General features: G+C 42.8%; 1 protein-coding gene across 3 annotated transcripts in view; it reads left to right on the forward strand.

Annotated features, from left to right (window-relative positions):
• Positions 1-23,332, forward strand: part of TPST1 (tyrosylprotein sulfotransferase 1) — a 139,742-nt gene extending 116,410 nt beyond the window's left edge. For 2 of the 3 annotated variants that reach the window (XM_017894664.1, XM_017894665.1), the window contains 3 exons: positions 15,221-15,271; positions 19,907-19,953; positions 22,788-23,332. In XM_017894664.1, coding sequence (XP_017750153.1) covers positions 15,221-15,271; positions 19,907-19,924 — 69 coding nt within the window. In that variant the 3' untranslated portion in view covers positions 19,925-19,953; positions 22,788-23,332. The remainder of the gene's footprint in view (positions 1-15,220; positions 15,272-19,906; positions 19,954-22,787) is intronic. The other variant, XM_017894666.1, reaches the window with a different exon arrangement.
• Positions 23,333-23,874: the final 542 nt, after the last annotated feature.

Here is a 23,874-nt window from a genome sequence, read left to right on the forward strand (position 1 = left end):
ATAATTTATGCAAATGGAAACCAAAAAAGAGCAAGAGTGTCTATAGTTTTATCACATAAAATAAACTTAAATCAAGATGGTTAAAAAAAAAGACAGAGAAGGCCATTATATAATGACAAAGGGGTCAATACAACAAGAGGATATAACAATTGTAAATATATACACACCCAACGCCAGAGCACCCAAATATATAAAACAAATATTAATAGACCTAAAAAGAGAGATAGATTGCAATATAGTAATACTAGGGAACATCCACACTTTCAGTGTGAACAGATCATCCAGACAGAAAAGCAACAAAGAAACATAGTCGTTAAACTGTACTCTGGACCAAATGGACCTAACAGACATTTACAGAACATTCCATCCAACAGTTGCTGAATACACATATTTCTCAACGGCACATGGAATATTCTCCAGGATTGATCATACGTTAGGTCACAAAACAAGTGGTAACAAATTTTTAAAATTGAAATTATATTTATCTTTTCTGGCCACAGTGGAATAAAACTAGAAATCCATAATCAGAGGAACATTGGAAACAGTACAAACTGATGGAAATTAAACAACAAATGGACCAGTGAAGAAATTTTAAAGTAAATTTTAAAATTTCTTGAGACAAATGAAAATAGAAACAAAATACCAAAACCTATGGAATACAGCAAAAGCGGTTCTAAGAGGGAAGTGTATAGCAATAAACATCTATATCAAAAAGTAAAAAGACTTCAAATAAACAACCTAATGATACACCTCAAGGAACTAGAAAAGCAAAACTAAACAAACCCCAATTTTTTATTCTTTTTTTCTCCCTGAAAAAAGGCACCTAAAAAACCAAAGTTAATAGAAAGAAAGAATAAGGAAGCAGAAGTAAATGAAACCAAGACTAAAATAATACAAAGATCAATGAAATGAAAATGGTTTTTTTTGATAAGATAACCAAAATTGACAAACCTTTAACAAGACTGTGGGTGGGAGGGTGCGGGGGCAGAGAAGACCCAAATAAGCAAAACCAGAGGTGAGAAATGAGACATTGTCAGTGATACCACAGATATACAAAAGATCATTAGAGACTACTATGAACAACTGTACACCAAAAAATTGCAAAGCCTAGAAGAAATGTATAAACTCCCTGACACATTCAACCCACCGAGACTGGATGAGGAAGAAACAAAAGACCTCAACAAACCAATAATGAGTAATGAGATTGAAGCCATATTAAAAAAAGTCTCTCAACCAAGAAAAGCCCAGGACCTGTTGCTTCACTGGGAAATTCTGCCAAACATTTAAAGAACTAATACCAATTCAACTCAAACTCCTCAAAACAAAAATTTTTTTGGAAGAGAAGGGAATACTTCCCAACTGATTCTACAAGGGCAGCATTACCCTGATACTAAAACCAGACAAGGATGCAACAAGAAAATGACAGGCCAGCATCCCTGATGAACATAGATGCAAAAATCCTCGACAAAATACTAACAAACTGAGTTCACCAACACATTAAAAAGATCATCCTGGGATACAAAGAGGGGAAGAACAGACACCAGGCATACTTGAGGGTGGGGGGGTTGAAGGAAGGAGAGGATCAGGAAAAATACCTATTGGGTACTATGCTTGTTACCTGGATGATGAAATAATCTGTACACCAAGCCTCTGTGACACGCAGTTTACCCATATAACAAACCTGCACATGTACCTCTCAACCTAAAAAAAAAAAGATTATCATGATCAAGTGGAATTCCCAGGGATGCAAGGATGATTCAACATACAGAAATCAATAAACAAGGTACATCACATTAATATAATCAAGACCAAAAACCATATGATGATTTCAGTAGATACTGAAAAAGCATTCAGTAGAATTCAACATCCCTTCTTGATAAAAATTCTCAACAAACTGAGTGAGAACATACTTCGGCCAGGTGTGGTGGTTCATGCCTGTAATCCCAGCACTTTGGGAGGCTGAGGTGGGTGGATCCCTTGGAGTCAGGAGTTTGAGACCAGCCTGGCCAACATGGTGAAACCCCATCTCTACTAAAAATACAAAGATTAGCTGGGTGTGGCGGTGCACACCTGTAATCCCAGCTATTTGGGAGGCTGAGGTGAGAGAATCACTTGAGCCAGGGGGGCGGAGGTTGCAGTGAGCTGAGATTGCGCCACTGCACTCCAGCCTGGGTGATAGAGCGAGACTGTATCTCAAAAGAGAAAAAAAAAGGAATGTATCTCAAACCATATATGACAAACCCACAGCTAACATCATATTCAACCTTGAAAAGTTGAATAATTTTTATCGAAGATCAGGAACAAGACAAGGATGCCCACTCTAACCACTTCTGTTCAACTTAGTACTTGAAGTCCTAGCCCGAGCAATTAGGCAAGAGAAAGAAATAAAGGGTACCCAAATCGGAAAGGAAGAAACCACATTATCTTTATTTGCATATGACATGATCCTGTATTTAGAAAACCTCAAGATTCCACCAAAACTGCTAAAACTGATAAACAAATTCAGTTAAATTTCAGGATACAAAATCAACATGACAAAAATCTGTAACATTTCTATACATCAACGGCAAGCAATCTGAAAAAGAAGTCAGAAAAGCAACCCCATTTACATAGCTACAAAAAATAAAATACCTAGGAATAAACTTAACCAAATAAGTGAAGAATCTCTGTGATGAAAACTATAAAAGATTGATGACAGAAATTGAAGAGGACATAACAGAAAATGAAAAGATACTTCATACTCATGGATTAGAAGAATTAATATTGTTATGGAGTTCGAGACCAGCCTGGCCAACATGGTGAAACCCCATCTCTACTAAAAATAGAAAAATTAGCCAGGCCTGGTGGCCGGCGCCTGTAATCCCAGCTACTCAGGAGACTGAGGCAGGAGAATCACTTGAACCTGGGAGGCAGAGGTTGCAGCAAGCGAAGATCACGCCACTACATTCCAGCCTGGGCGACAAAGCGAGACTCCATCTCAAAAGTCAATATTACCCAAAGTAATCTCAGAGTCAGTATAATCTCTATCAAAACACCAATGACATTTTTCACAGAAATAGAAAAAGAATCCTAAAATTTGTGTGGAATGACAGAAGACCTTGAATACCTAAAGCTATCCTGAGCAGAAAGAACAAAGCTGGAGACATCACACGGCCTGACTTTGAATACCACAAAGCTATAGTAGCCAAAACACCTTAGTTCTATATGTATGTTCACAAATGTTACACACACATAGGTATATAAAATACTTACAAAATTTTTGTTTTTTGAGACAGTGTCTCGCTTTGTTGTCCAGGCTGGAGTGCAATGGCGTGATCTTGGCTTGCTGGTTCAAGCAGTTCTCTGCCCCAGCCTCCCAAGTAGCTGGGATTACAGGCACCCACCACAAACGCCTGGCTAATGTTTTTGTATTTTTAGTAGAGATGGGGTATCACCATCTTGGTCAGGCTGGTCTTGGAACTCCTGACCTCATGATCCACCTGCCTTGGCCTCCCAAAGTGCTGGGATTACAGGTGTGAGCCACTGCACTCGGCCTAGACCTACAAAATTATACTTGGAGAATCCTGACAAAAAGGCTGGCTGAGAAAGCACACCCATAATTATACTCAACTCTCATATACAGAACTCCAGTTAACTTTGTAGTGCTTCGTAGCCAAGACTCGCCAGAAATTGGCAGAACATCTCTAACATAAGAGAGGCCAAAAGAAAGGGAAAAATGTACCTCAGAGATAACAAAAACAATGTAATAAGCAAAAGAAAAAATGTAAATGAACTGTAATTCATATTCTTGTAGAGGTAAGGTGAAGGAACAAGAATAAATTGCTATTTTCTAAAACAAGAACATTCAGAAAGCTTGGGAACTAAAAATAAGAGAGCTGAAATTTAAAATCAGTGATTGGATAAAGTTGAGAAAACATCTTATAAAACAAAAAGAAGAAACAAGAGATGACTTAGAGAAAAAAGATAAGAAATGGGGAAGCAAAATTCAAGTTGTTCAGTGTTTAACTGACCAGAATTCCAGAAAAAAAGAATAGAGAAAATGAACAGCAGGATGTTATCAAAGTAACAATGTAGGAGTAGATGGACATGCATCTGTTTCCAATACCATTGAGTGAAGAAAATAAACCACAGTTCCATGAAATTGTAGAACACCAAGGATGAAGAGAAGCTGCAAAAACTGAAAAATCAACTCTTCAATCAGAAAATTGAGGTTTCAGGGCAAACCATTCTCCCAAAAACTGGAGGGAAAGGTACATACTGAGAATCACAGATTACCTCCAGAAACCTCACCAGATTCTCAGGGTAAAGAGGAAAATCTCCTCAAGCTTCAGGTAGGGAGAAGGGGAATCCTCATCTTGAAATAAGCCAGAGCACTCCTTAGCAATGGTTTGCTTTCAAGTAAACTGTTTTATCAAGCCTAATTGACATGTGCTGTACCAGAGCCTAACTGACCTGGAGGAAGATGTTAGTCCATTTGGCATTGCTATAAAATACCCGAGACTGGTAATTTATAAAGAAGAGGGGTTTATTTGGTTCACATTTCTGCAGGCTGTACCAGAAGCATGGCACCAGCATCTATCTGCTCAGCTCCTGGTGAGGCCTCAGGAAGCTTTCCCTTATGGTGGAACACAAAGGGGAGCAGGCACAGCACATGGAGAGAGAGAGAGAGAGAGAGCAAGAGAGAGAGGGGAGGGAGGTGCCGACTCTTTAACAACCAGATCTCGCACCAGCTCTTGCGTGAACTATAGTAATAGAGTAAGAACTCACTCATAAGTGCAGGGACAACATCAAGCCATTCATGAGGGATCTGGCCCCATGACCCAAACAGTTCCCACTAGGCCCCCACCTTCAACACTGGGAATCACATTTCAGCATGAATTGGAGGGGAAAAATACCCAAAGTGTATCAGAAGGGAAACACCCAACCGCAGCTCTCTCTAGCCTTCCTGTCTTACCTAATGAGGGGAGAAGGGAACCTGAGAAGCCCTTGTGAAAGTCACGGCCCAGGCACACAGGCTCACTAAAAGACTGAGAACTAATTATGTGGTTATAGGACACTCCCCCCACCACACACACACCTCACCACCACCGATCCATCTCCTGTATAATGATAGTGGATTACTGCTAAACGAACTAATTTTGAGACCCTGTTTTAATAAGGAGTCTTTAGGGAAACCAAGAAACGATAAGAGATACAAAAACAAGGATGTGATTGCAGCAACATGGATGCAGCTGGAGGCCATTATCCTAAGTGAATTAATGCAGAAACAACCAGAACTACATGTTCCCAACTCCTAAGTGGGAGCTAGACATTGGGTATTCATGGACATAAAGATGGGAACAGTAGACACTGGGGACTACAAGACAGGGGAGAGAGGGAGGGGAGAAAGGGTTGAAAAGCTGTCTATTGGGTACTCTGCTCACGACCAGAGTAGCAATATCAGTTGTACTCCGGACCTCAGCATCACACAAAATACCCTTGTAACCTGCACGAGTCCCTCTGAACCTAAAATAAAAATTGATTTAGAAAAAGGACACTAAAGGAAATTTAACCTATACAGCTACACAAAACAGTAAACACAACCCAACTCTTAATCAGAGAAACATAAAGCCTCAAACAAAAGGACTCTTTACTGCAGTTTCTTCTATACCGTGTATCATGTCTGCTTTCAACAGAAACTTACAAGACATGGTAAAAGACAAAAATCAAAGTTGCATAAGGCATAACAAGTATCAGAACCATTGCCAAACTCATTTATGGCAGCAATTTTGGAATAATTAGACAGGAAATTTTAAGTAATTATGATTAATACACTAAAAGCTCTAATGGAAAAAGTAAACAACATGCAAGAAAGATGGATAACATAAGCAGACAATAGAAACTCTAAGAAAGAACCCAAAAGAAATACTAGAAATAAAAATACTATAACAGAAATGAGGAATGCCTTTGGACTTATTGATAGACTGGAAAGGACAATAGATAACCTGGGAAAGACTCAATGAGCTTGAAGATATGTCAATAGAAAGTTCCAAAATTTAAACTGCAAAGAGAAAAAGAATGAAAATGACAGAACATGACAGGGCCTGGTAGCTCACACTGTATCTCAGCACTTCAGGAGGCCCAGGTAGGAAGATCACTTGAGACCAAGATTGAAGACCTGCCTGGGCAACAGAGAGAGATCTGTTGACTCCACAAAAAAGAAAAAGGAAAAGAATAGGATATCCAAAAACTGTGGGACAGTTACGAAATTATATATATTTAAGTCCTTGCTTTGGCTGAACATACACTAAAATTGGAACAATACAGAGACACAACATGTACAACATGGCCCTGTGCAAGGATGATATGTAAGGTCATGAAGCATAGAAAAAACATTTCTAATTTTTTTTTTTTAGATGGAGTCTCACTCTGTCACCCAAGCTGGAGTGCATGGCGTGATCCCAGCTCACTGCAACCTCTGCTGCCCAGCTTCAAGCGATTCTCCAGCCTCAGCCTCCCGAGTAGCTGCCACCACGCTTGGCTAATTTTTGTAATTTTAGTAGAGACGGGGTTTCACCATCTTGGGCAAGCTGGTCTTGAACTCCTGACCTCGTGTTCCACCCGCCTTGGCCTCCCAAAGTGCTGGGGTTACAGGTGTAAGGTACCTCACCCAGCCAACATTTCTTATTTATTTATTTATTTTTTAGACAGAGTCTCACTCTGTTGCCCAGTCTGGAGTGCAGTGGTATGATCTAGGCTCACTGCAAGCTCCGCCTCCTGGGTTTATACCATTCTCCTGCCTCAGCCTCCCAAGTAGCTAGGACTACAGGCACCCGCCACCACATTCAGCTAATTTTTTGTATTTTTTAGTAGAGACAGGGTTTCACCATGTTAGCCAGGACGGTCTCGATCTCCTGACCTCGTGATCCACCCGCCTCGGCCTCCCAAAGTGCTGGGATTACAGGCGTGAGCCACTGCGCCTGACCAATTTTTTAAAAAATTAAAAAATATATAATATATGTATATGTAAAATTGTATACACACAATGGGAATAACAGGAAAAGAGAGGAATAGAAGAACCATCTGAAGTAATAACGTCTGAGTATTTTCAAAACTAAAGACAGATGTCAAACCACAAATCCAGTTTAGAAAGTTAAGAAAACAAGATAAATACCAAATGCCAGGTGGGGTGGCTCACACCTGTTATCCCAGCACTTTGGGAGGCCGAGGTAGGCAGATTACTTGAGGTCAGGAGTTCAAGACCAGCCTGGCCAACATGGTGAAACCCTGTCTCTACTAAAAATACAAAAATTAGCCAGGCCTGGTGGCAGGTGCTTATAATCCCAGCTACTCGGGAGACTGAGGCAGGAGAATTGCTTGAACCTGGGAGGTGGAGGTTGCAGTGAGCTGGGCGCCACTCTACTCCAACCTGGGAGACAGAGTGAGACTCCATCTCCAAAAAAATAATAATAAAATAAATAAATAGATAAATAAATACATACATACCTACATACAAGAAAGTCTGTAGCTAGGCATATCATAATCAAATAGCAGAAAATCAGATAACATCCTGAAAAAACCTAGAGGACAAAAAACACCTTACCTATGGAGAGTGGAGTGAAATACTTCTATATTTATTATGTTTTTAATTGTATTTTTATTTTTGTGGTCACCTGGTAAGTGTATGTATTTATGGGGTACATGAGATATTTTGATGCGGGTACAATGCGTAATCACATCAGGATGAATGAGGTATCCATCACCTCAAGCATTTATCATTTTTTTGTATTACAAACCATCTTTATACTCTAGTTGTTTTTAAATATATAGTAAATTGTTGACTGGAGTCACCCTGTTGTGCTATCAAATAATATATTTTATTCCTTCTATCTAATAATATTTTTGTACCCATTAACTATCTCCTCCCCTACCCACGTACCCACTACCCTTCCCAGCCTCTGGTAACCATTGTTCTACTCTCTATTTCTATGAGTTCAACTGTCTTAATTTTTAGCTCCCACAAGTAAGTAAGAACATGCAAAGCTTGTCTTTCTATGCCTGGCTTCTTTTACTTAACATAATGACCCCCATTTCCACCCATGTTGTTGCAGATGAATGACAGGATCATTCTTTTTTATGGCTGGATAGTGTGTGTGTGTGTATGTGTGTGTGTGTGTGTGTGTGTGTGTGTGTGTATGCCATCTTTCCTTTATCCATTTATCTGTTGATGGACACTTAGATTGATCCCAAATCTTAGCTATTGTGAATAGTGCTGCAGCAAACGTGAGAATGAAGATATCTCCTTGATTTACTGATTTCCCTTCTTTTGGGTATATTCCTGGCAGTGGGATTGCTAAATCATATGGTAGTTCCATTTTTAGTTTCTCGAGGAACCTCCATACTGTTCTCCATGGTGGCTGTAGTAATTTAAATTCCCACCAGCAGTGTAGCAGGGTTCCCCTTTCTCCACATCGTTAATTGCCTGTCTTTTGGATAAAAGCCATTTTAACTGGTGTGAGATGATATCTCATTGTAGTTTTGATTTGCATCTCCCTGATGGTCATAATGTAATATTGAGTACCTTTTCATATACCTGCTTACCATTTGTATGTCTACTTTGGAGTAATGTCTATTCTGATCTTTTGCCCATCTTTAAATTTGTATTACTAGATTTTTTATTGAGTTGTTTGAGCTCTTAATCTATTCTGGTTATTAATCTCTTGTCAAATGGATAGTTTGCAAATATTTTCTTCCATTTGGGGGATTGTCGCTTCACTTTGTTGATTGTATCCTTTGCTGCATAGAAGTGATCCCATTTGTCCATTTTTGCTTTGGGTGCCTGTCTTTGTGGGGTATTACTCAAGAAATCTTTGCTCAGTGCAATGTCCTGGAGAGTTTTCCAAATGTTTTCTTTTAGTAGGTTCATAGTTTGAGGTTTTAGATTTAAGTATTTAATTCATTTTGATTTGATTTTTGTATATGGTAAGAGGTAGGGATCTAGTTTCTTTTCTTCTTCTTTTTTTTTTTTTTTTTTTTTTGAGACAGGGTCTCACTGTCTCCCAGGCTGGAGTACAGTGGTGTGATCACAACTTATTGCAACCTCCACCTCCCAGGTTCAAGCAATTCTAATGCCTCAGTCTCCTGAGTAGCTGGGATTTCAGGTGTATGCCATCATGCCTGGCTAATTTTTGTATTTTGAGTAGAGACAGGGTTTCACCATGTTGCCCAGGGTGGTCTCAAACTTCTGGCCTCAAGTGATCCACACTGGCCTTGGCCTCCTAAAGTGCTGGGATTATAGGTGTGAGCAAGTATCTAGTTGTATTCTACTATATATGGATATCCAGTTTTCCCAGCACCATTTATTGAAGAGACTGTTCTTTCCCCAATGTATGTTCTTGGCACATTTGTTGGAAATGAGTTCTCTGTAGATGTCTGGATATTTTCTGGGTTATCTATTCTATTCCATTGGTATGTATGTCTATTTTTATGCCAGTACCATGCTGTTTTGGTTACTATAACTCTGTAGTATTATTCGAATTCAGGTAATGTTATTCCTCCAGTATTGCTCTTTTTGCTCAGGATAGCTTTGGTTATTCTGGATCTTTCATGGTTCCAGGTAAACTTTAGGATTGTGTTTTCTATTTCTGAGAAGAAGTATTTTATTTTATTTGTAGCTATGGTACATGGGATTACTTTCTTGATTTCTTTTTCAGATTGTTCACTGCTGGCACATAAAAATGCTACTGATTTTTGTATGTTGGTTTTGTCTCCTTCAACTTTACTGAATTTATTAGTTCTAATAGTTTTTTTGGTGGAGTCTTTTAGATTTTCCAAATATAAGGTTATATTATCTATAATTTGACTTCTTCCTTTCTAGTTTGGATGCCCTTTCTTTCTATTGTCTCATTGCTGTCAGACATACAGAGTGAAATATTTAAAGTATTGAAAGAAAAGCCCTACCAACCTATGGTAACTCCATGTTTCCAGTTGGTAGTTGCTTAGGCAAAACACCTTGGAGTCATTCTTGATTCTCCTTGTCCCTCACATCCCAAATCCTGTCTTTTAGCATACCGAGATGTAATTAGAAAAAAAAAAATCTGTAATCCTCCCTTTCTACTTCTATCTCCTTGGTCCAAGCCATCATTATCTCTTCTCTGGATTATTGCTATAGACTCCGTACCGCAGTCTAAACAGAGCAACTAGAATGATTGAAATCCAATCTAGTACTACTACAGAAGCTTCCCATTTCACCACCTGTCTATGAATTACTTAATTTCTCTGTGCCTCAGTTGCTTCATCTGTAAAAAGAGAATAATACCTCCTCAGGAAATCGTGTGATTTGATGAGGAGGCACTTGCTTAATACCAACCTGATACATAGAAAATAGTAAAGTTTAGCGGGTTTTTAAAATTATTTGTGTTTCCAATTTGCCCTTCAAATCAGAAGCTTAGTTTTGTCTTATTCTTCAGTGCTTGAGGTGGGATGGTTTGTAGAAACATTTGGATTCTGAATACCTATCTCATTGCTGTCAAGCAGAATCCTCTCTCTTTTAGTGCCTGAAAATATTCAGATGTCCAGAAACATTGTTAACCAAAGGAAATTCCATTTCTAGCTCTGCTGTTTGTATAGGCAATGTAGTGGGTCAGTTTCCTGCACTGTGCAGAAATTGCTTTGTCAGTGGAAAATGTTATTTTTCTCGGTTTTACAGTTCCTAACTTTTGAGGCATTTGTTCCCTAGAGGATACTAAAAGAAGGAAATCTCCAGACAGCTGCCCATTGATTTTTTGCTTGAGCTTTATCTGATATTTTACCCTGACCCCTTTTGGTTTTTTATTACATTTGTAACATCACATACCTAGCATTTTTTTTTTTCTTCTTCATATAAGCCTTACCTATCTGGAACTGTCAGTACTCGGAAGGGACTTAGAGTATTGAATGTTCCCACTCATATTTCCTGTTAGGCCTTATGCTTTTTATAACAAGCCAAAAAGAGTAAGAAAGATTTCACCATAGATTTGCTAATGGCAATGTAGGATGCAATGAGTATGGTTTAATGGAAGAGCCCTGGGGTGGGGCCTGTGAGCCTTGCTCTGCCACTGACACCTGTATGACTACCTGGGCTTGAGTTAAACCTTCTGCATAAATTCTAGCAAAAGAGGCTAGCTCAAAGAGGAGATTCAGTGTCTGAATGTCTGAGAGAGTGTGAAAATAAGAAAAGTTGACCAGGCACAGTGGCCCACGCCTGTAATCGCAGCACTTTGGGAGGCCGAGGTGGGCGGATCACCTGAGGTCAGGAGTTCAAGACCAGCCTGACCAACGTGGAGAAACCCCATGTCTACTAAAAATACAAAAAATTAGCCAGGTGTGGTAATGCATGCCTGTAATTCCAGCTGCTCGGGAGGCTGAGGCAGGAAAAGCGCTTAAATGTGGGAGGCAGAGGTTGCGGCGAGCCAAGATCATGCCATTATACTCCAGCCTGGGTGACAGAGCGAAACTCCGTCTCAAAAAAAAAAAAAAAAAAAGTCAAGTCACTTGAGACCCCAACCCACTAACAAGAGAAGAGGAACTGGGGCAGACCCGAACTGAACTGGTTCTGTAAAGCAGCCAGGGCACAGACCAGAGCAGACTATGGGCCTGAGCAGTGTATGCCCTTGGGGCCTGGAAAGTAGGGGCTGGGACTTCCTTTCTTGAATAGAGGGAGAAGGACACATGAGAATCTGGTAAAAAACCCAAAACAAACAAAACATTCTAGTAGCTTCAGACCCTCCACTGGGCATGGTGTCTTCTTGCCCCACAGACAATAGGTAGGCAAAGTGGATGGAAGCGACTGCTAACATGATACACAGCTCCCAGGGCTTAGACACGTCCCACCTCAGCAAGCTGGACCCATCCGAGCTGTGGTGTCAGGGTAGAACAAACGATTCTGTTTTTTGAGACAGAGTGTCGCTCTGGTTGCCCAGGCTGGAGTGCAATGCCGTGATCTCAGCTCACCGCAACCTCTGCCTCCCAGGTTCGAGCGATTCTCCTGCCTCAGCCGCTCGAGTAGCTGGGATTACAGGCGCCCGCCAACACGCTCAGCTAATTTTTTGTATTTTAAGTAGAGACGGGGATTTCACTATGTTGGCCAGGCTGACCTGACCTCAGGTGATCCGCCCGCCTTGGCCTCCCAAAATGCTAGGATTACAGGCCTGAGCTACTGCGCCTGGCCGAACAAATGATTCTTACATGCAGGTTTTTTTTAAAATTATTATTATACTTTAAGTTCTAGGGTACATGTACACAACGTGCAGATTTGTTACATATGTATACATGTGCCATGTTGGTGTGCTGCACCCGTTAACTCGTCATTTACATTAGGTATATCTCCAAATGCTATCCCTCCCCGCTACCCCCACCCCATGACAGGCCCGGGTGTGTGATGTTCCCCACACTGTGTCCAAGTGTTCTCATTGTTCATTTCCCACCTATGAGTGAGAACATGCGGTGTTTGGGAACAGCTAGGCCAGCCCCCATTGACTAGGGGAGATGATGGTAGCTTTGAGACACTCCTAGCTGCAGTTCTGTTATCCTGCACCCTATTCACCTTCCAGGCCCACGCATCTCCATGGAAATACCTTATCTGTAAGCCTTGTGTCTCTACTTCAGTTTAGGCCTCCTAGACTATAGCAGAGAAAAACAAAAAATAGACCAGGTTTTAGGCACTGCAGGAAAAAAAAGTGTGTTCATTCTCTGAGCCTCTGAAGTAATGCGGCTATTATATTTAGATGGATCAGTAAAAGGAGAAACTTCTTCAGGTTTTTAGGCTTAGGATTCAGCACTGAGATTTCTCTGTGCTCTGAAGGACCATCCAGTAACTGTCCTTCCAATAACTTTCCTTAGTTTCTTGTTACAATTGCGATTCCAGTGGTTATCAAACTTCTTCCTAGTGGATTGCTTTTCCACTCTTGATTGACATTACTTGTTCCCAGGTGTTTTTTTGCTGTTGCAAACGGTGTTGAAATAAACATCTTTTGTAGTCCCAGCACTCTGGGAGGCCGAGACGGGCGGGCGGATCACGATGGTCGGAGATCGGACCCTGCTTAACACGGTCGAAAACCCGGTCTCTACTAGAAAAATAAAATAAAAACTAGCCGGGTGCGAGGGCTGGCGGGCGCCTTGTATATAGTCCAGGGTAGCTCTGGGGGCTGAGGCAGGATAGGGGCGTAAACCCGCCGGGAGATGGAGCTTGCAGTAGAAGCCGAGAATCCGGTCCATCTGGCTCCAGCCTCCGGGGCGACAGAGCGAGATCTCAGTGCCTCTAAAAGAAAAAAAGAAAAAAAATATTGTACTTAAATGATACTTTTTTTTTTTGAGACGGAGTCTCACTCTGTCGCCCAGGCTGGAGGTGCAGTGGCGCCATCTTGGCTCACTGCAAGCTCTGCCTCCCGGGTTCACGCGATTCTCCTGCCTTAGCCTCCAGGAGTAGTTGGGACTACAGGCGCCCGCCACCACGCCTGGCTATTTTTTTTCATATTTTTTTTAGTAGAGACGGGATTTCACCGTATTAGCCAGGATGGTCTCGATCTCCTGACCTCGTGATCCACCCACCTTGGCCTCCCAAAGTGCTGGGATTACAGGCGTGAGCCACTGTGCCCAGCCGATATATGTGTATTTTAACAGTAAATTTTAAACATTAAACCAATGACTTAATTCATTTATTGAATTTTGTTGTTGTAGTATATCACACATAGAGTACACCAGTCATTTATCAATAACTGATGTGTTCACAAAATGAACACATGCTCATAATCACTACTCATATCAACACAGAAAATTACCAGCACCCTGGAAGTCTCGCTCAGCTTCTCTCTCTCAATCACTACCACCTCCTTCCTGTCCAGGGCAAACAGTATCCTAATTTCTAAGATCATTCATTCGTTTTACCTACTTAGCTGTAAATTTTTTAAATGAAGACATAGTATATTATTCTTTGGAATCTGGCTCCCCACCTCCTTATTGTATGTTAAGATTCATCTGTGTTGTTGGTAATGTAGCAAAGTTCATTTTTCTGTTGCTGTATAGTATATCATTATATGCATAGAGCACTTTTTTTATTTATTCATTCTCATTGCACTGTTCTACAGTGCCACCTTACCATAAACCAGGCATCCATATCTCAGGGGGTGTTTCTGGACCTGTCATTCTGTTTCATTGATATATTTGTCTATCCTTGTGCCAAAACTGTCTTTCTTATGGCTATGTCATTAACTTAGCTAATGCTTAGAGCTATGTAATGTAGATAATTATAGCTGTATAATAATAATGTATCGATATCTGGTAGAATAAGTTCTTCTACTTTGTTATTCTTTTAAAACTACCTTGACTATTCTTGGCCCTGTGTATGTTCATTTAAGTTTTACAAACAAGTTGAAATTACTCCGTCCCCTCCAAAAAAAAAAAGCATGCTAGAATTTTCATTGGGAATTCTTTGAGGAGAATGGCCATCTGTACTATGTTAAATCTTCCTGTCCCTGAAAGTGGGTGTGTCTGTTTATGTGGGTCTTTAATTTCTCTCAATAGTGTTTTATAGTTTTCTGTGTTAAGGTCTTATGTATCTTTCATTGATTTACTCTTACATATTCAGTGGGCTTTTAAATGTAATAAGTGATATTTTAAAATGATTCCTAATTGTTGCATGTATTGGAGACATTTTATATATTAAAGCATAGGTTTTAATTATAAGATTTTATGAGATTTAAGGTATATATCATTTTAAGAATCACTTAATATTCAAATTCAAATCACCATGGGAATACTGGGTAAACTGAGGAAAGTAAAGTTGGATTAAATCCAGGGTTGTATCCTTGGAGAATTCAAAAGGAACCAGGAACTTGTTCCTCAACTGTGTGAGTTCTGTGTTGATTGCTTCAGAGAGATTGCCTTAGGGCTTGCTTTCTCTCTCAGCTAAAGTGATTGGGATTTGGCAGTCAAGGTGCTTTTGTTTTTCAGGTACCCTGAGCCCTCTCCTAGCCAGCCCGCATTTGTGAGCACTCGGTAAACACAGAGCAGGAGGGAATCGCAGTGAATGGGGATTTCCGTCAGTCCTGCCCACTGGCTGCTCTTGGACCGACAGGCTTCTCTCTCATTCTAAACTCCCCAGCAGTGGAGCAGTAAACCCGGCCATAGTCAGGCATGGCACATGTCCTGAAATGATGGGGACTGGACCTGTTGCCTTAAACTCACGCCTGCTTTGTTTTTCCAGGTCTATAAGGGAGAATTCCAACTACCTGACTTTCTTAAAGAAAAACCACAGGTACTGTGTCTGCTTTTCCTCCTGATGTATACTAGATTGGCTCTTGCATTGAAGTAATTTTTTTTTTTTTTTTTTTTTTTTTTTTTTGACGGAGTCTCACTCTGTCGCCCGGGCTGGAGTGCAGTGGCCGGATCTCAGCTCACTGCAAGCTCCGCCTCCCGGGTTTACGCCATTCTCCTGCCTCAACCTCCCAAGTAGTTGGGACTACAGGCGCCCGCCACCTCGCCCGGCTAGTTTTTTGTATTTTTTAGTAGAGACGAGGTTTCACCATGTTAGCCAGGATGGTCTCGATCTCCTGACCTCGTGATCCGCCCGTCTCGGCCTCCCAAAGTGCTGGGATTACAGGCTTGAGCCACCGCGCCCGGCCTGAAGTAATATTTTTAAAGAGATAATGAAAATAAAAAGACAGAAACAAGAAACCAAAAGAAAAGAAGAGATAATGGTATGTGCTGGTGGAAGAAAGGTCAGCCTCTGGGACTTGTTGATTTTAACAATAATTTAACACAGTCTTAATTTCAGAGAGCTCAGTGTCTCCCAAAACCAGGGAAATACTTTATTGATAACCAAATTCTGATTGTTTGAGGTCCTGCACAAGCCACCCAGTGGGTAAAGCTACTCCAAACTTCCAGTGCCTAATTTGAAATAAAAATTTGCAGCGACCCTCTCTGTTCCCACTGTGCGTACTGCACATCCACGCCTCTTTGGCTTTTCTCATTTGGAGCCCAGAAGACTTATAAATACATTATGCACACAGTTACTGGCCCTTGGGAAGGACGCCAAGAGTTTGAAGGATTAAAGCCAGCACGGTGGCTCATGCCTGTAATCCCAGCAGTTTGGGAGGCCGAGGTCAGTGGATCACTTGAAGTCAGGAGTTCAAGACCAGGATGGCCAACATGGTGAAACCTCAACTCTACTAAAGATACAAAGATTAGCCAAGTATTGTGGCAGGTGCCTGTAATCCCAGCTACTTGGGAGGCTGAGACAGGAGAATCACATGAACCGGGAGGTGGAGGTTGCTGAGCCAAGATTGCACCGCTGCACTACAGCCTGTGTGACAGAACAAGACTGCCTCAAAAAAAAGAAAAAATTAGCTAGGCATGGTGGTGCAGGCCTATGGTCCCAGCTACTTGGGAGGCTGAGGTAGGAGGATCGCTTGAGCCCAGGAGGTGGAGGTTGCCATGAGTCTAGATTGTGCCACTGCACTCCAGCCTGGGTGACAGAGTGAGACCCTGTCTTAAAAATAAAAAAAATTAAGCAGATTCAGAGTTTTCCCTGTAACGTCCACTCTCACTGACTTGCATTCCAATCCTGTTTCCTGGGTTGGAAAGAAACAGGGAGTCTTGCAGCTGACATGCCTAGAGGAGCCCTCATCCTGCCTCTGGGCATCACCTGTCATCCCCATATAGAAGTCAGAAAAAATGGGCACCCATGGCCTGAGTGCGGCCAACTTCCCTTGCCAGCATGGCATTGATGCATGTTGCCTCCAAGCTGCCGCTGTCAGTGATTAGCTTGTTAATAGGAAAAGGAGACTCAGTTCTGAACTCAGTTTCTAAAAGTGTTCCAGATAGAGATTGGTGAAGCAACACTGCCTTATAGACTTGTGTGAAGTCCAGCTGCCTGAAGCAAGCCTGGAGTAAATGGGCTGCCCCCTCTGAGGGAAGCCGTGTCTTACACCAGAGTTGAAGCCTCTTCCTTCCTGACCCTTGTCTAAAAACATTCAGCCTCCAGTAATTGATACATATGACTTGAGTGCTTCAAAGTACTTGCAAGGCATATTCTTACTCACATATATTTACTATTCATCCATTCATTCACTTGTTCACCAGTTGTTTACCTAGCGTCTACTATGGTGAGGAATTGGAGTAAGTCCTCAGGAGTCACGGGAGGAGCTCCTGATTTATCCAGAAGCCTCCGACCACCTCGTGCAGACAAGGGGGCACAGAGCTCTGGGCCCAGGCTGGGCATGAGGTCCCAGAAACCTGGGCAGATTCATGAACAGACTCACTCACAGGCTGTGGAAGTTGGAGCCAGAGAATATTCCAAGAGGCTGTCTTGAAGGAATATAAAATCCAAAAGCGCCCGGGCACGGTGGTTCACACCTGTAATCCCAGCACTTTGGAAGGCCCAGGTGGGCGGATTGCCTGAGGTCAGGAGTTTGAGATCAGTCTGGCCAACATGGTGACACCCTGTCTCTACTAAAAATACAAAATAATTAGCAAGACTTGGTGGTGTGGGCCTGTAATCCCAGCTACTCAGGAGGCTGAGGCAGGGGAATTGCTTGAACCAGGGAGGTGGAAGTTGCAGTGAGCCAATACTGCACCTCTGCACTCCAGCCTGGGTGAAAGAGCGAGAGTCCATCTCAAAAAAAAAAAAAAAAAGAATTCCAAAAGCTGGTTTGCATAACAAGTCTGAAGAAGTCAAGAAAAGGAATTTGAGACTAAAACTAAAGGGACACCCCGCTTCACAACATACCTAAAAATATTTCCAAGTGGATCACACACCTAAATGTGAAAGGCAAAATGATGAAGTTGTTACAGGCCTGCTCACGCCTGTAATCCCAGCACTTTGGGAGGCTGAGGCAGGCAGATTGCTTGAGTCCAGGAGTTCAAAACCAGCCTGGGAAACAGAGCCAAACCTCACCTCTACTAAAAATACAAAAAATTAGCCAGGTGTGGTGCATGCCTGTAGTCCCAGCTATTTGAGAGGCTGAGGTGGGAGGACCACCTGAGCCCCAGAGGTCGAGGCTGCAATAAGCCGAGATCACACCACTACACTCCAGCCTGGGCAATCAACCCTGTCGCACAAAAACGAAGAAGATAATAGAGGAGACCATCTTTATGACCATAAGAGGAAAGGATTTTTTAAGCCCTAAAAAGTACTAATTATTAATTTAAAGGTGGATAATATGAACTGCATTATAATTGAGGATGTTTATGTAATAAAAATCATCGTAAGAAGAGTAAAAAAGTGAGCCTAAGTAGGAGAACATATTTGAAACAAAGGACTCATCTAGGGTCGAGCTCAATGGCTCACAAGCCTGTAATCCCAGCACTTTGGGAGGCCAAGGTGGGTGGATCACGAGGGCAGGAGTTTGAGAACAGACTGGCCAACATAGTGAAACCCCATCTCTACTAAAAATACAAAAAAATTAGCTGGGCGTGGTGGCAGGCAACTGTAGTCCCAGCTACTTGGGAGGCTGAGGCAGGAGAATCGCTTGAACTCAGGAGGCAGAAGCTGAAGTGAGCCAAGATCGTGCCACTGCACTCCAACCTGGGTAACAGTGTGAGACTCTGTCTCAAAAAAAAAAAAAAAAAAAGGACTCATCTGTGGAATATAGATCTTTCCTACAAATCATAAGGGAAATTTTTTTAAATTGGGCAAAAAGCCTGGACAACATAGCAAGACCCTATCTCTAGCAAAAAATTAGCTGGGCGGGGCCAGGTGCAGTGGCTCACACCTGTAATCCTAGCACTTTGGGAGGCTGAGGTGGGTGGATCACTTGAGATCAGCAGTTCAAGACCAGCCTGGTAAACATGGCAAAACCCCATCTCTAAGAACAAATACCAGAAAAATTAGGCGGGCATGGTGGCACACACCTGTAATCCCAGCTGCTCCCGAGGCTGAGGCAGGAGAATTGCTTGAACCCAGGAGGCAGAGGTTGCAGTGAAGTGAGATTGCACCACTGCACTCCAGCCTGGGTGACACAGCAAGACTCGATCTCAAAAAAAAAAGAAAAAAAAGCTGAGCGTGGTGGCATACTTGGGAAGCTGAGGCAGGATGATCCGTTGAGCCCAGGCAGTGAGCTGTGATTGTGCCACTGCACTCCAGCCTGGGTAACAGAGGGAAACCTTGTCTACTAAAAAAAGAAACAAAAAATCATGCAGAAGCATGCACGCACACAGACACACACACACACATAGGAAAGGCCCCATAAGGTCTTAAATGAGCTGAAACCCAAAGAACCTTCAGATTCAATAATTAGCTATAATGGTTCATAAAACTCGGGAAAGTGCAGTACTTAACAATTACAGGTTTATAAAGGATGCAGATCAGGACCAGCCATAAGATAGAAGTGGGCCCAGGAGGGTCCTGAATGCAGAGCTTCTGCGCCTCCTCTCTGTAGAATCAGGGCATGTCACCCTTCCGGCACACGCGTGTGTTCACCAACCTGGAAGTGCCACTGAACTTCCACACCCAGCATTTTTATTGGGGTTTATTTATGCAGGCAAGATTGATTAACTCATTGGTCATGTGTTAGAACTCAATCTCCAGACAACCTCCCCTCCCCAGAATGGAGGCGGGCTCCAAGCCCCAGCCCCCTGATCCCATGGTTGGTCTTTGTGGTGAGCAACCCCATCCTGAGTCATCTCATACCATAAACCCAGATGTGATCCAAGGGCCTCAGAAATAACAAAGACACTCTTGTTACCCCGGGAATTCCAAGGATTCAGCATTTCCCTCCCAGGAACCAGGGGGAAAGGCCAGTCAGATTCTTGAGCATACTGCAGTAATGCACTGAGTTCATCTGAAAGTGAACAGAGCCTGCGGGCCACCCCTGGTGTTTCAGTGGGGGCAGTCACTTCTCATGCTGACCAGCTTCAAGGACATTAAAACATCTTTTCTTTCCTTCAACAGACTGAGCAAGTGGAGTAGCAGGACCAGGAGCCTCTTCCATACATGAGGTGAGGGTTGGGGAACATTGCTGGGTTTTTCTGTTTCACACTCGGGCTCTTGCAGGGGGCCAGGTGGCTGAGGTGGAGAGCACAGCTCTGGAGTCCGTCTGCCCGGGTTGGAATCCTGGCTCTTCACTTTCTGTGTGGCAGCGAGCGCGTTACTTCACCTCTCTCTCTCTTCATTTATTCATCTGTGAAATGAGGGTGATATTAACAAGAGCATGGTGGTGAGAATTAATCATCATTCAAGACCCTGGCTTATAATCAGCAAACAATAGTATTGTTATTTTTATTATGAACCATGAAATACTTCAGCTGAAAGGGACCTGGAGGCCATCAAGCCCAATTCCTTGTTTTCTGATAAGGAAGCTGGTCCTGGAGGGAGCAGGTCGTTTGTCAAGACCATAGTCCAGAGGCAGGGACACCCAGAACACAGGAGCGACTGCTTACTTCTCGTTCCCTGTTCAGCCAGGGCCCCAGCTGCCCACCCCCGCCTCCAAGGGCTTTCTCTGTGTGCTGGACTTGCAGATGTTTTTCCACTACTGCAATTTTTGTTTGTTTCTTGGTTAGTTTTTCCTTTTAGTTTGCCCTTGCTTGTTTTAATGTATTATGGATGGCTTATGTAAGTAACCTACATTGTCTCATTGGACTAAGCACTACATTGTGGACAAGGCCAGCCCTGCCTTTTAAGCCCTCTTTCTATCTGAGTATGTGGCCCTCATCAGGCACATGTCCAGGGATACCAGCTCATGAGTGGCAAAGCTGGTTTCTCAGCCCAGATCTCCAGGTGCAGCTGCTCAGAGCTCCTACCCTTCTCCCAGACTTACAGTCTCTGCTTAAGCAACTCAAGCTTGCTTAAGATCAGTTTTGCTCCAAATGATATGGCAAAGCCTTTGATCAGTTGGAACTTGAACAGCCTTTTAAAAAAATCTGATACTGGCTGAGCACAGTGGCTCACACCTGTAATCTCAGCACTTTGGGGGCCAAGGTAGGTGGATCACAAGGTCAGGAGTTGGAGACTAGCCTGGTCAACATAGTGAAACCTCATCTCTACTAAAAATACAAAAATTAGTCAGATGTGGTGGCAGGGGCCTGTAATCACAGCTACTTGGGAGGCTGAGGCAGGAGAATCACTTGAACCCAGGAGGCAGAGGTTGCAGTGAGCTGAAATCACACCATTGCACTCCAGCCTGGGTGAAAAGAGCAAGACTTTGTCTCAAAAAAAAAAAAATAGCTGGGTGTGGTGGCGGGCGCATATAGTCCCAGCTACTCGGGAGGCTGAGGCAGGAGAATTGCTTGAACCCGAGAGGTTGCAGTGAGCCGAGATCACACCACTGCCCTCTAGCCTGGCTGACAGAGTGAGACTTCATCTCAAAATAAATAAAATAAATAAAATCTGATATTGATAGTGATTTTTTCTCATAGTTTACTTGCTGACTTTTGTTTTTATTTTTACTTTATATAATAGTGATGTATTGTGCATACTCCATACCAGGCATAAAATACCAAGCATTTTATTTGTATGTATATAAGATGTAATATATATAAGTGATATGCTAAATTATATATACATCTATATATAAAATTGTATTCAGTTCTCAAACCACTCTGGCAAGCTGGTAGTATTCCTGTTTTACTAGTGAGAAAACAGGTTGAATGTGACTTGCGGTGCATTGATGGATTATGGACATAAGAAGCACATGGACACTGCTCCGTCATCTCAAAATCCCAGATGGCAGCAAGCTGCTAATATTGACAGGCTCTAGGATTCAGGTTTCCTTTTTGCTGAGGAGCAAACGCTGAATTATTCTGTGGGTCTGCATATTTAACAGCAGTTATCAGGCCTTGGCTAACTTTGTTTTTACAAAATGCTTTCAAAGTTCATAGGTAATCTCCCTACCTGCCCCACCAAACACTCACAAGGCCTCATTTCCTGGCCAGCGTGTTGGAGGATGGACCGCATCGGCAGCTGCCTCCGCAGCTCTTCACCCTTGCCTGTGTGTGGAGGCCGGGAGGGGTCCACCTGTGGTGAGGAGGACTCAGGAGAACCGGGGACACAGCAGAGCCCTTAGGACGGATACTCTTTTATCTTGTGGGTCCCTTTGGCATTTCAGTAACAGTCACTGTGTTCTCCGGAGCTTCCTTTAAACAACCTTAGGACCCATTTCTTCCCGTGACGAAGAATCAGGTGCTGACCCCTGGACACTTAAAGAACCTTAGGACCTATTTCTTCACACGAGGAGGAATCAGGGTCTTGTGCCCTGGACACTTTAAGAACCTTAGGACTTAGCCGGGCATGGTGGCGGGCGCCTGTAGTCCCAGCTACTCGGGAGGCTGAGGCAGGAGAATGGCGTGAACCCAGGAGGTGGAGCTTGCAGTGAGCCGAGATTGCACCACTGCACTCCAGCCTGGGTGACAGAGTGAGACTCCGTCTCAAAAAAAAAAAACCTTAGGACCCATTTCTTCACATGAGGAGGAATCAGAGTGCTGACCCCTGGACACCTGATGCCTCGACAATGCCCCCACAGTAGCATCAATAGCAGACGACAGTCGCAGTTATTTAGAAATGGGCAGGAGCAGCCCTGGCTTTGGCCACCATTTGCTTGCTTTGCTCCCAGCAGCTACTTGCAGGCATCTGAAAGCACCAGAGTGAGGGCACGTGTGCCTCCCAGGCAGCCCTCCTGAGGCAGCTATTCTCAACGTCCATCCTCCTGTCCCTTGACCTGCAGCAACCTCCCCAGCTGCCTGGCTCGTCCAGGCCTGTAGCTGGGAAGGAAGAGATGAAGACACAGGAACACACCGGGACTCCACACCCGTAACCACGTTCTGTTTGTTCGCCCTAGGAAAGACTGCTGCCTTTTCAGCGGAAGGGAAATTCCTAGGACTGGCTGTCCCCTGCCGAGCTTGGTGGAGTGTCTGCACCTTGGCTGTGTCTCCTCTGCTTTTGCCAGTTTCCTCCCACTGAGAGGATGGAGGTGTCCGCACAGCTTTGGGCCTCATGAGGGATCTGCCTCCTGAGCAAAGAGCTCTTGATCCCGATTCCATGCACAGCCCTGCGGTAAGGAGCCCAGAAGAAACATGTTTCCTGTTAAAACTGCTCTTGTCCTCTTTTCTTACCAGATTATGAAGTTTGTGTTCAAGGAGAGGGTTTTAAAATGGGATCCTGTAAGCAGACTTGGGCAGTCTCCTTTTGAAATAGGTTGTCTGTACATGTTCTAATGTTTTGTAGAACACGTGTGCCTGTTTAAGTGTATTGATGTGAATAATATTAAATAATTATTTAATTCATTGTATTGTTTCTGAGAAGTTGGGAAATTACCATTATACATTTACAACTTAATGACTTTTGTATTTTATTTTTCAAAATAAAAGCTTTCAATGTGAAGCATTCTGGTAGTTACATGTTTTCATTAATGTGATTTCAAAGAAGCACAGACCTTGTCAGACGCTGGTGTGATAAACCAAAGTTTCCTCAGTTGGCTGTATTGTGGATACTCCCCTGGAGCCATCACTTTTTTTTTCAGGGGTGGTGGTGGGTAGAGACAGGGTCTCGCTACATTCCCCAGCCTGGACTCAAATGATCCTTCTGCCTCAGCCTCCCAAAGTACTAAAATTACAGACGTGAGCCACGGTGCCTGGCCTGCATCATCATTTTGTAATGAAGTTTTCTGTAATTTATTTCAGAGAGAATCTATTGCCATCCACTTTGGGAATCTTGTTCTATTTCATGCTTGCAGACTGTATTTAAGGACATGGAAGTTATTATTTCCACTTGTTTCCTAGAAGCCTTTGTTATGGAACACAGAAAGTCCAGATAGTAGTAGTAACTGCCATGTTGAGTGTGTTCATATATGTGCCAGGCATGAAAAGCGTATATAACATGTTATCCCATCTCTGCCCCAAAACTTGTACCTATCCGTTTAGGTCATA

The sequence above is a fragment of the Rhinopithecus bieti genome, unplaced genomic scaffold (genome assembly GCF_001698545.2).
Source record: "Rhinopithecus bieti isolate Rb0 unplaced genomic scaffold, ASM169854v2 scaffold_24996, whole genome shotgun sequence".
NCBI lineage: Eukaryota > Metazoa > Chordata > Mammalia > Primates > Cercopithecidae > Rhinopithecus > Rhinopithecus bieti.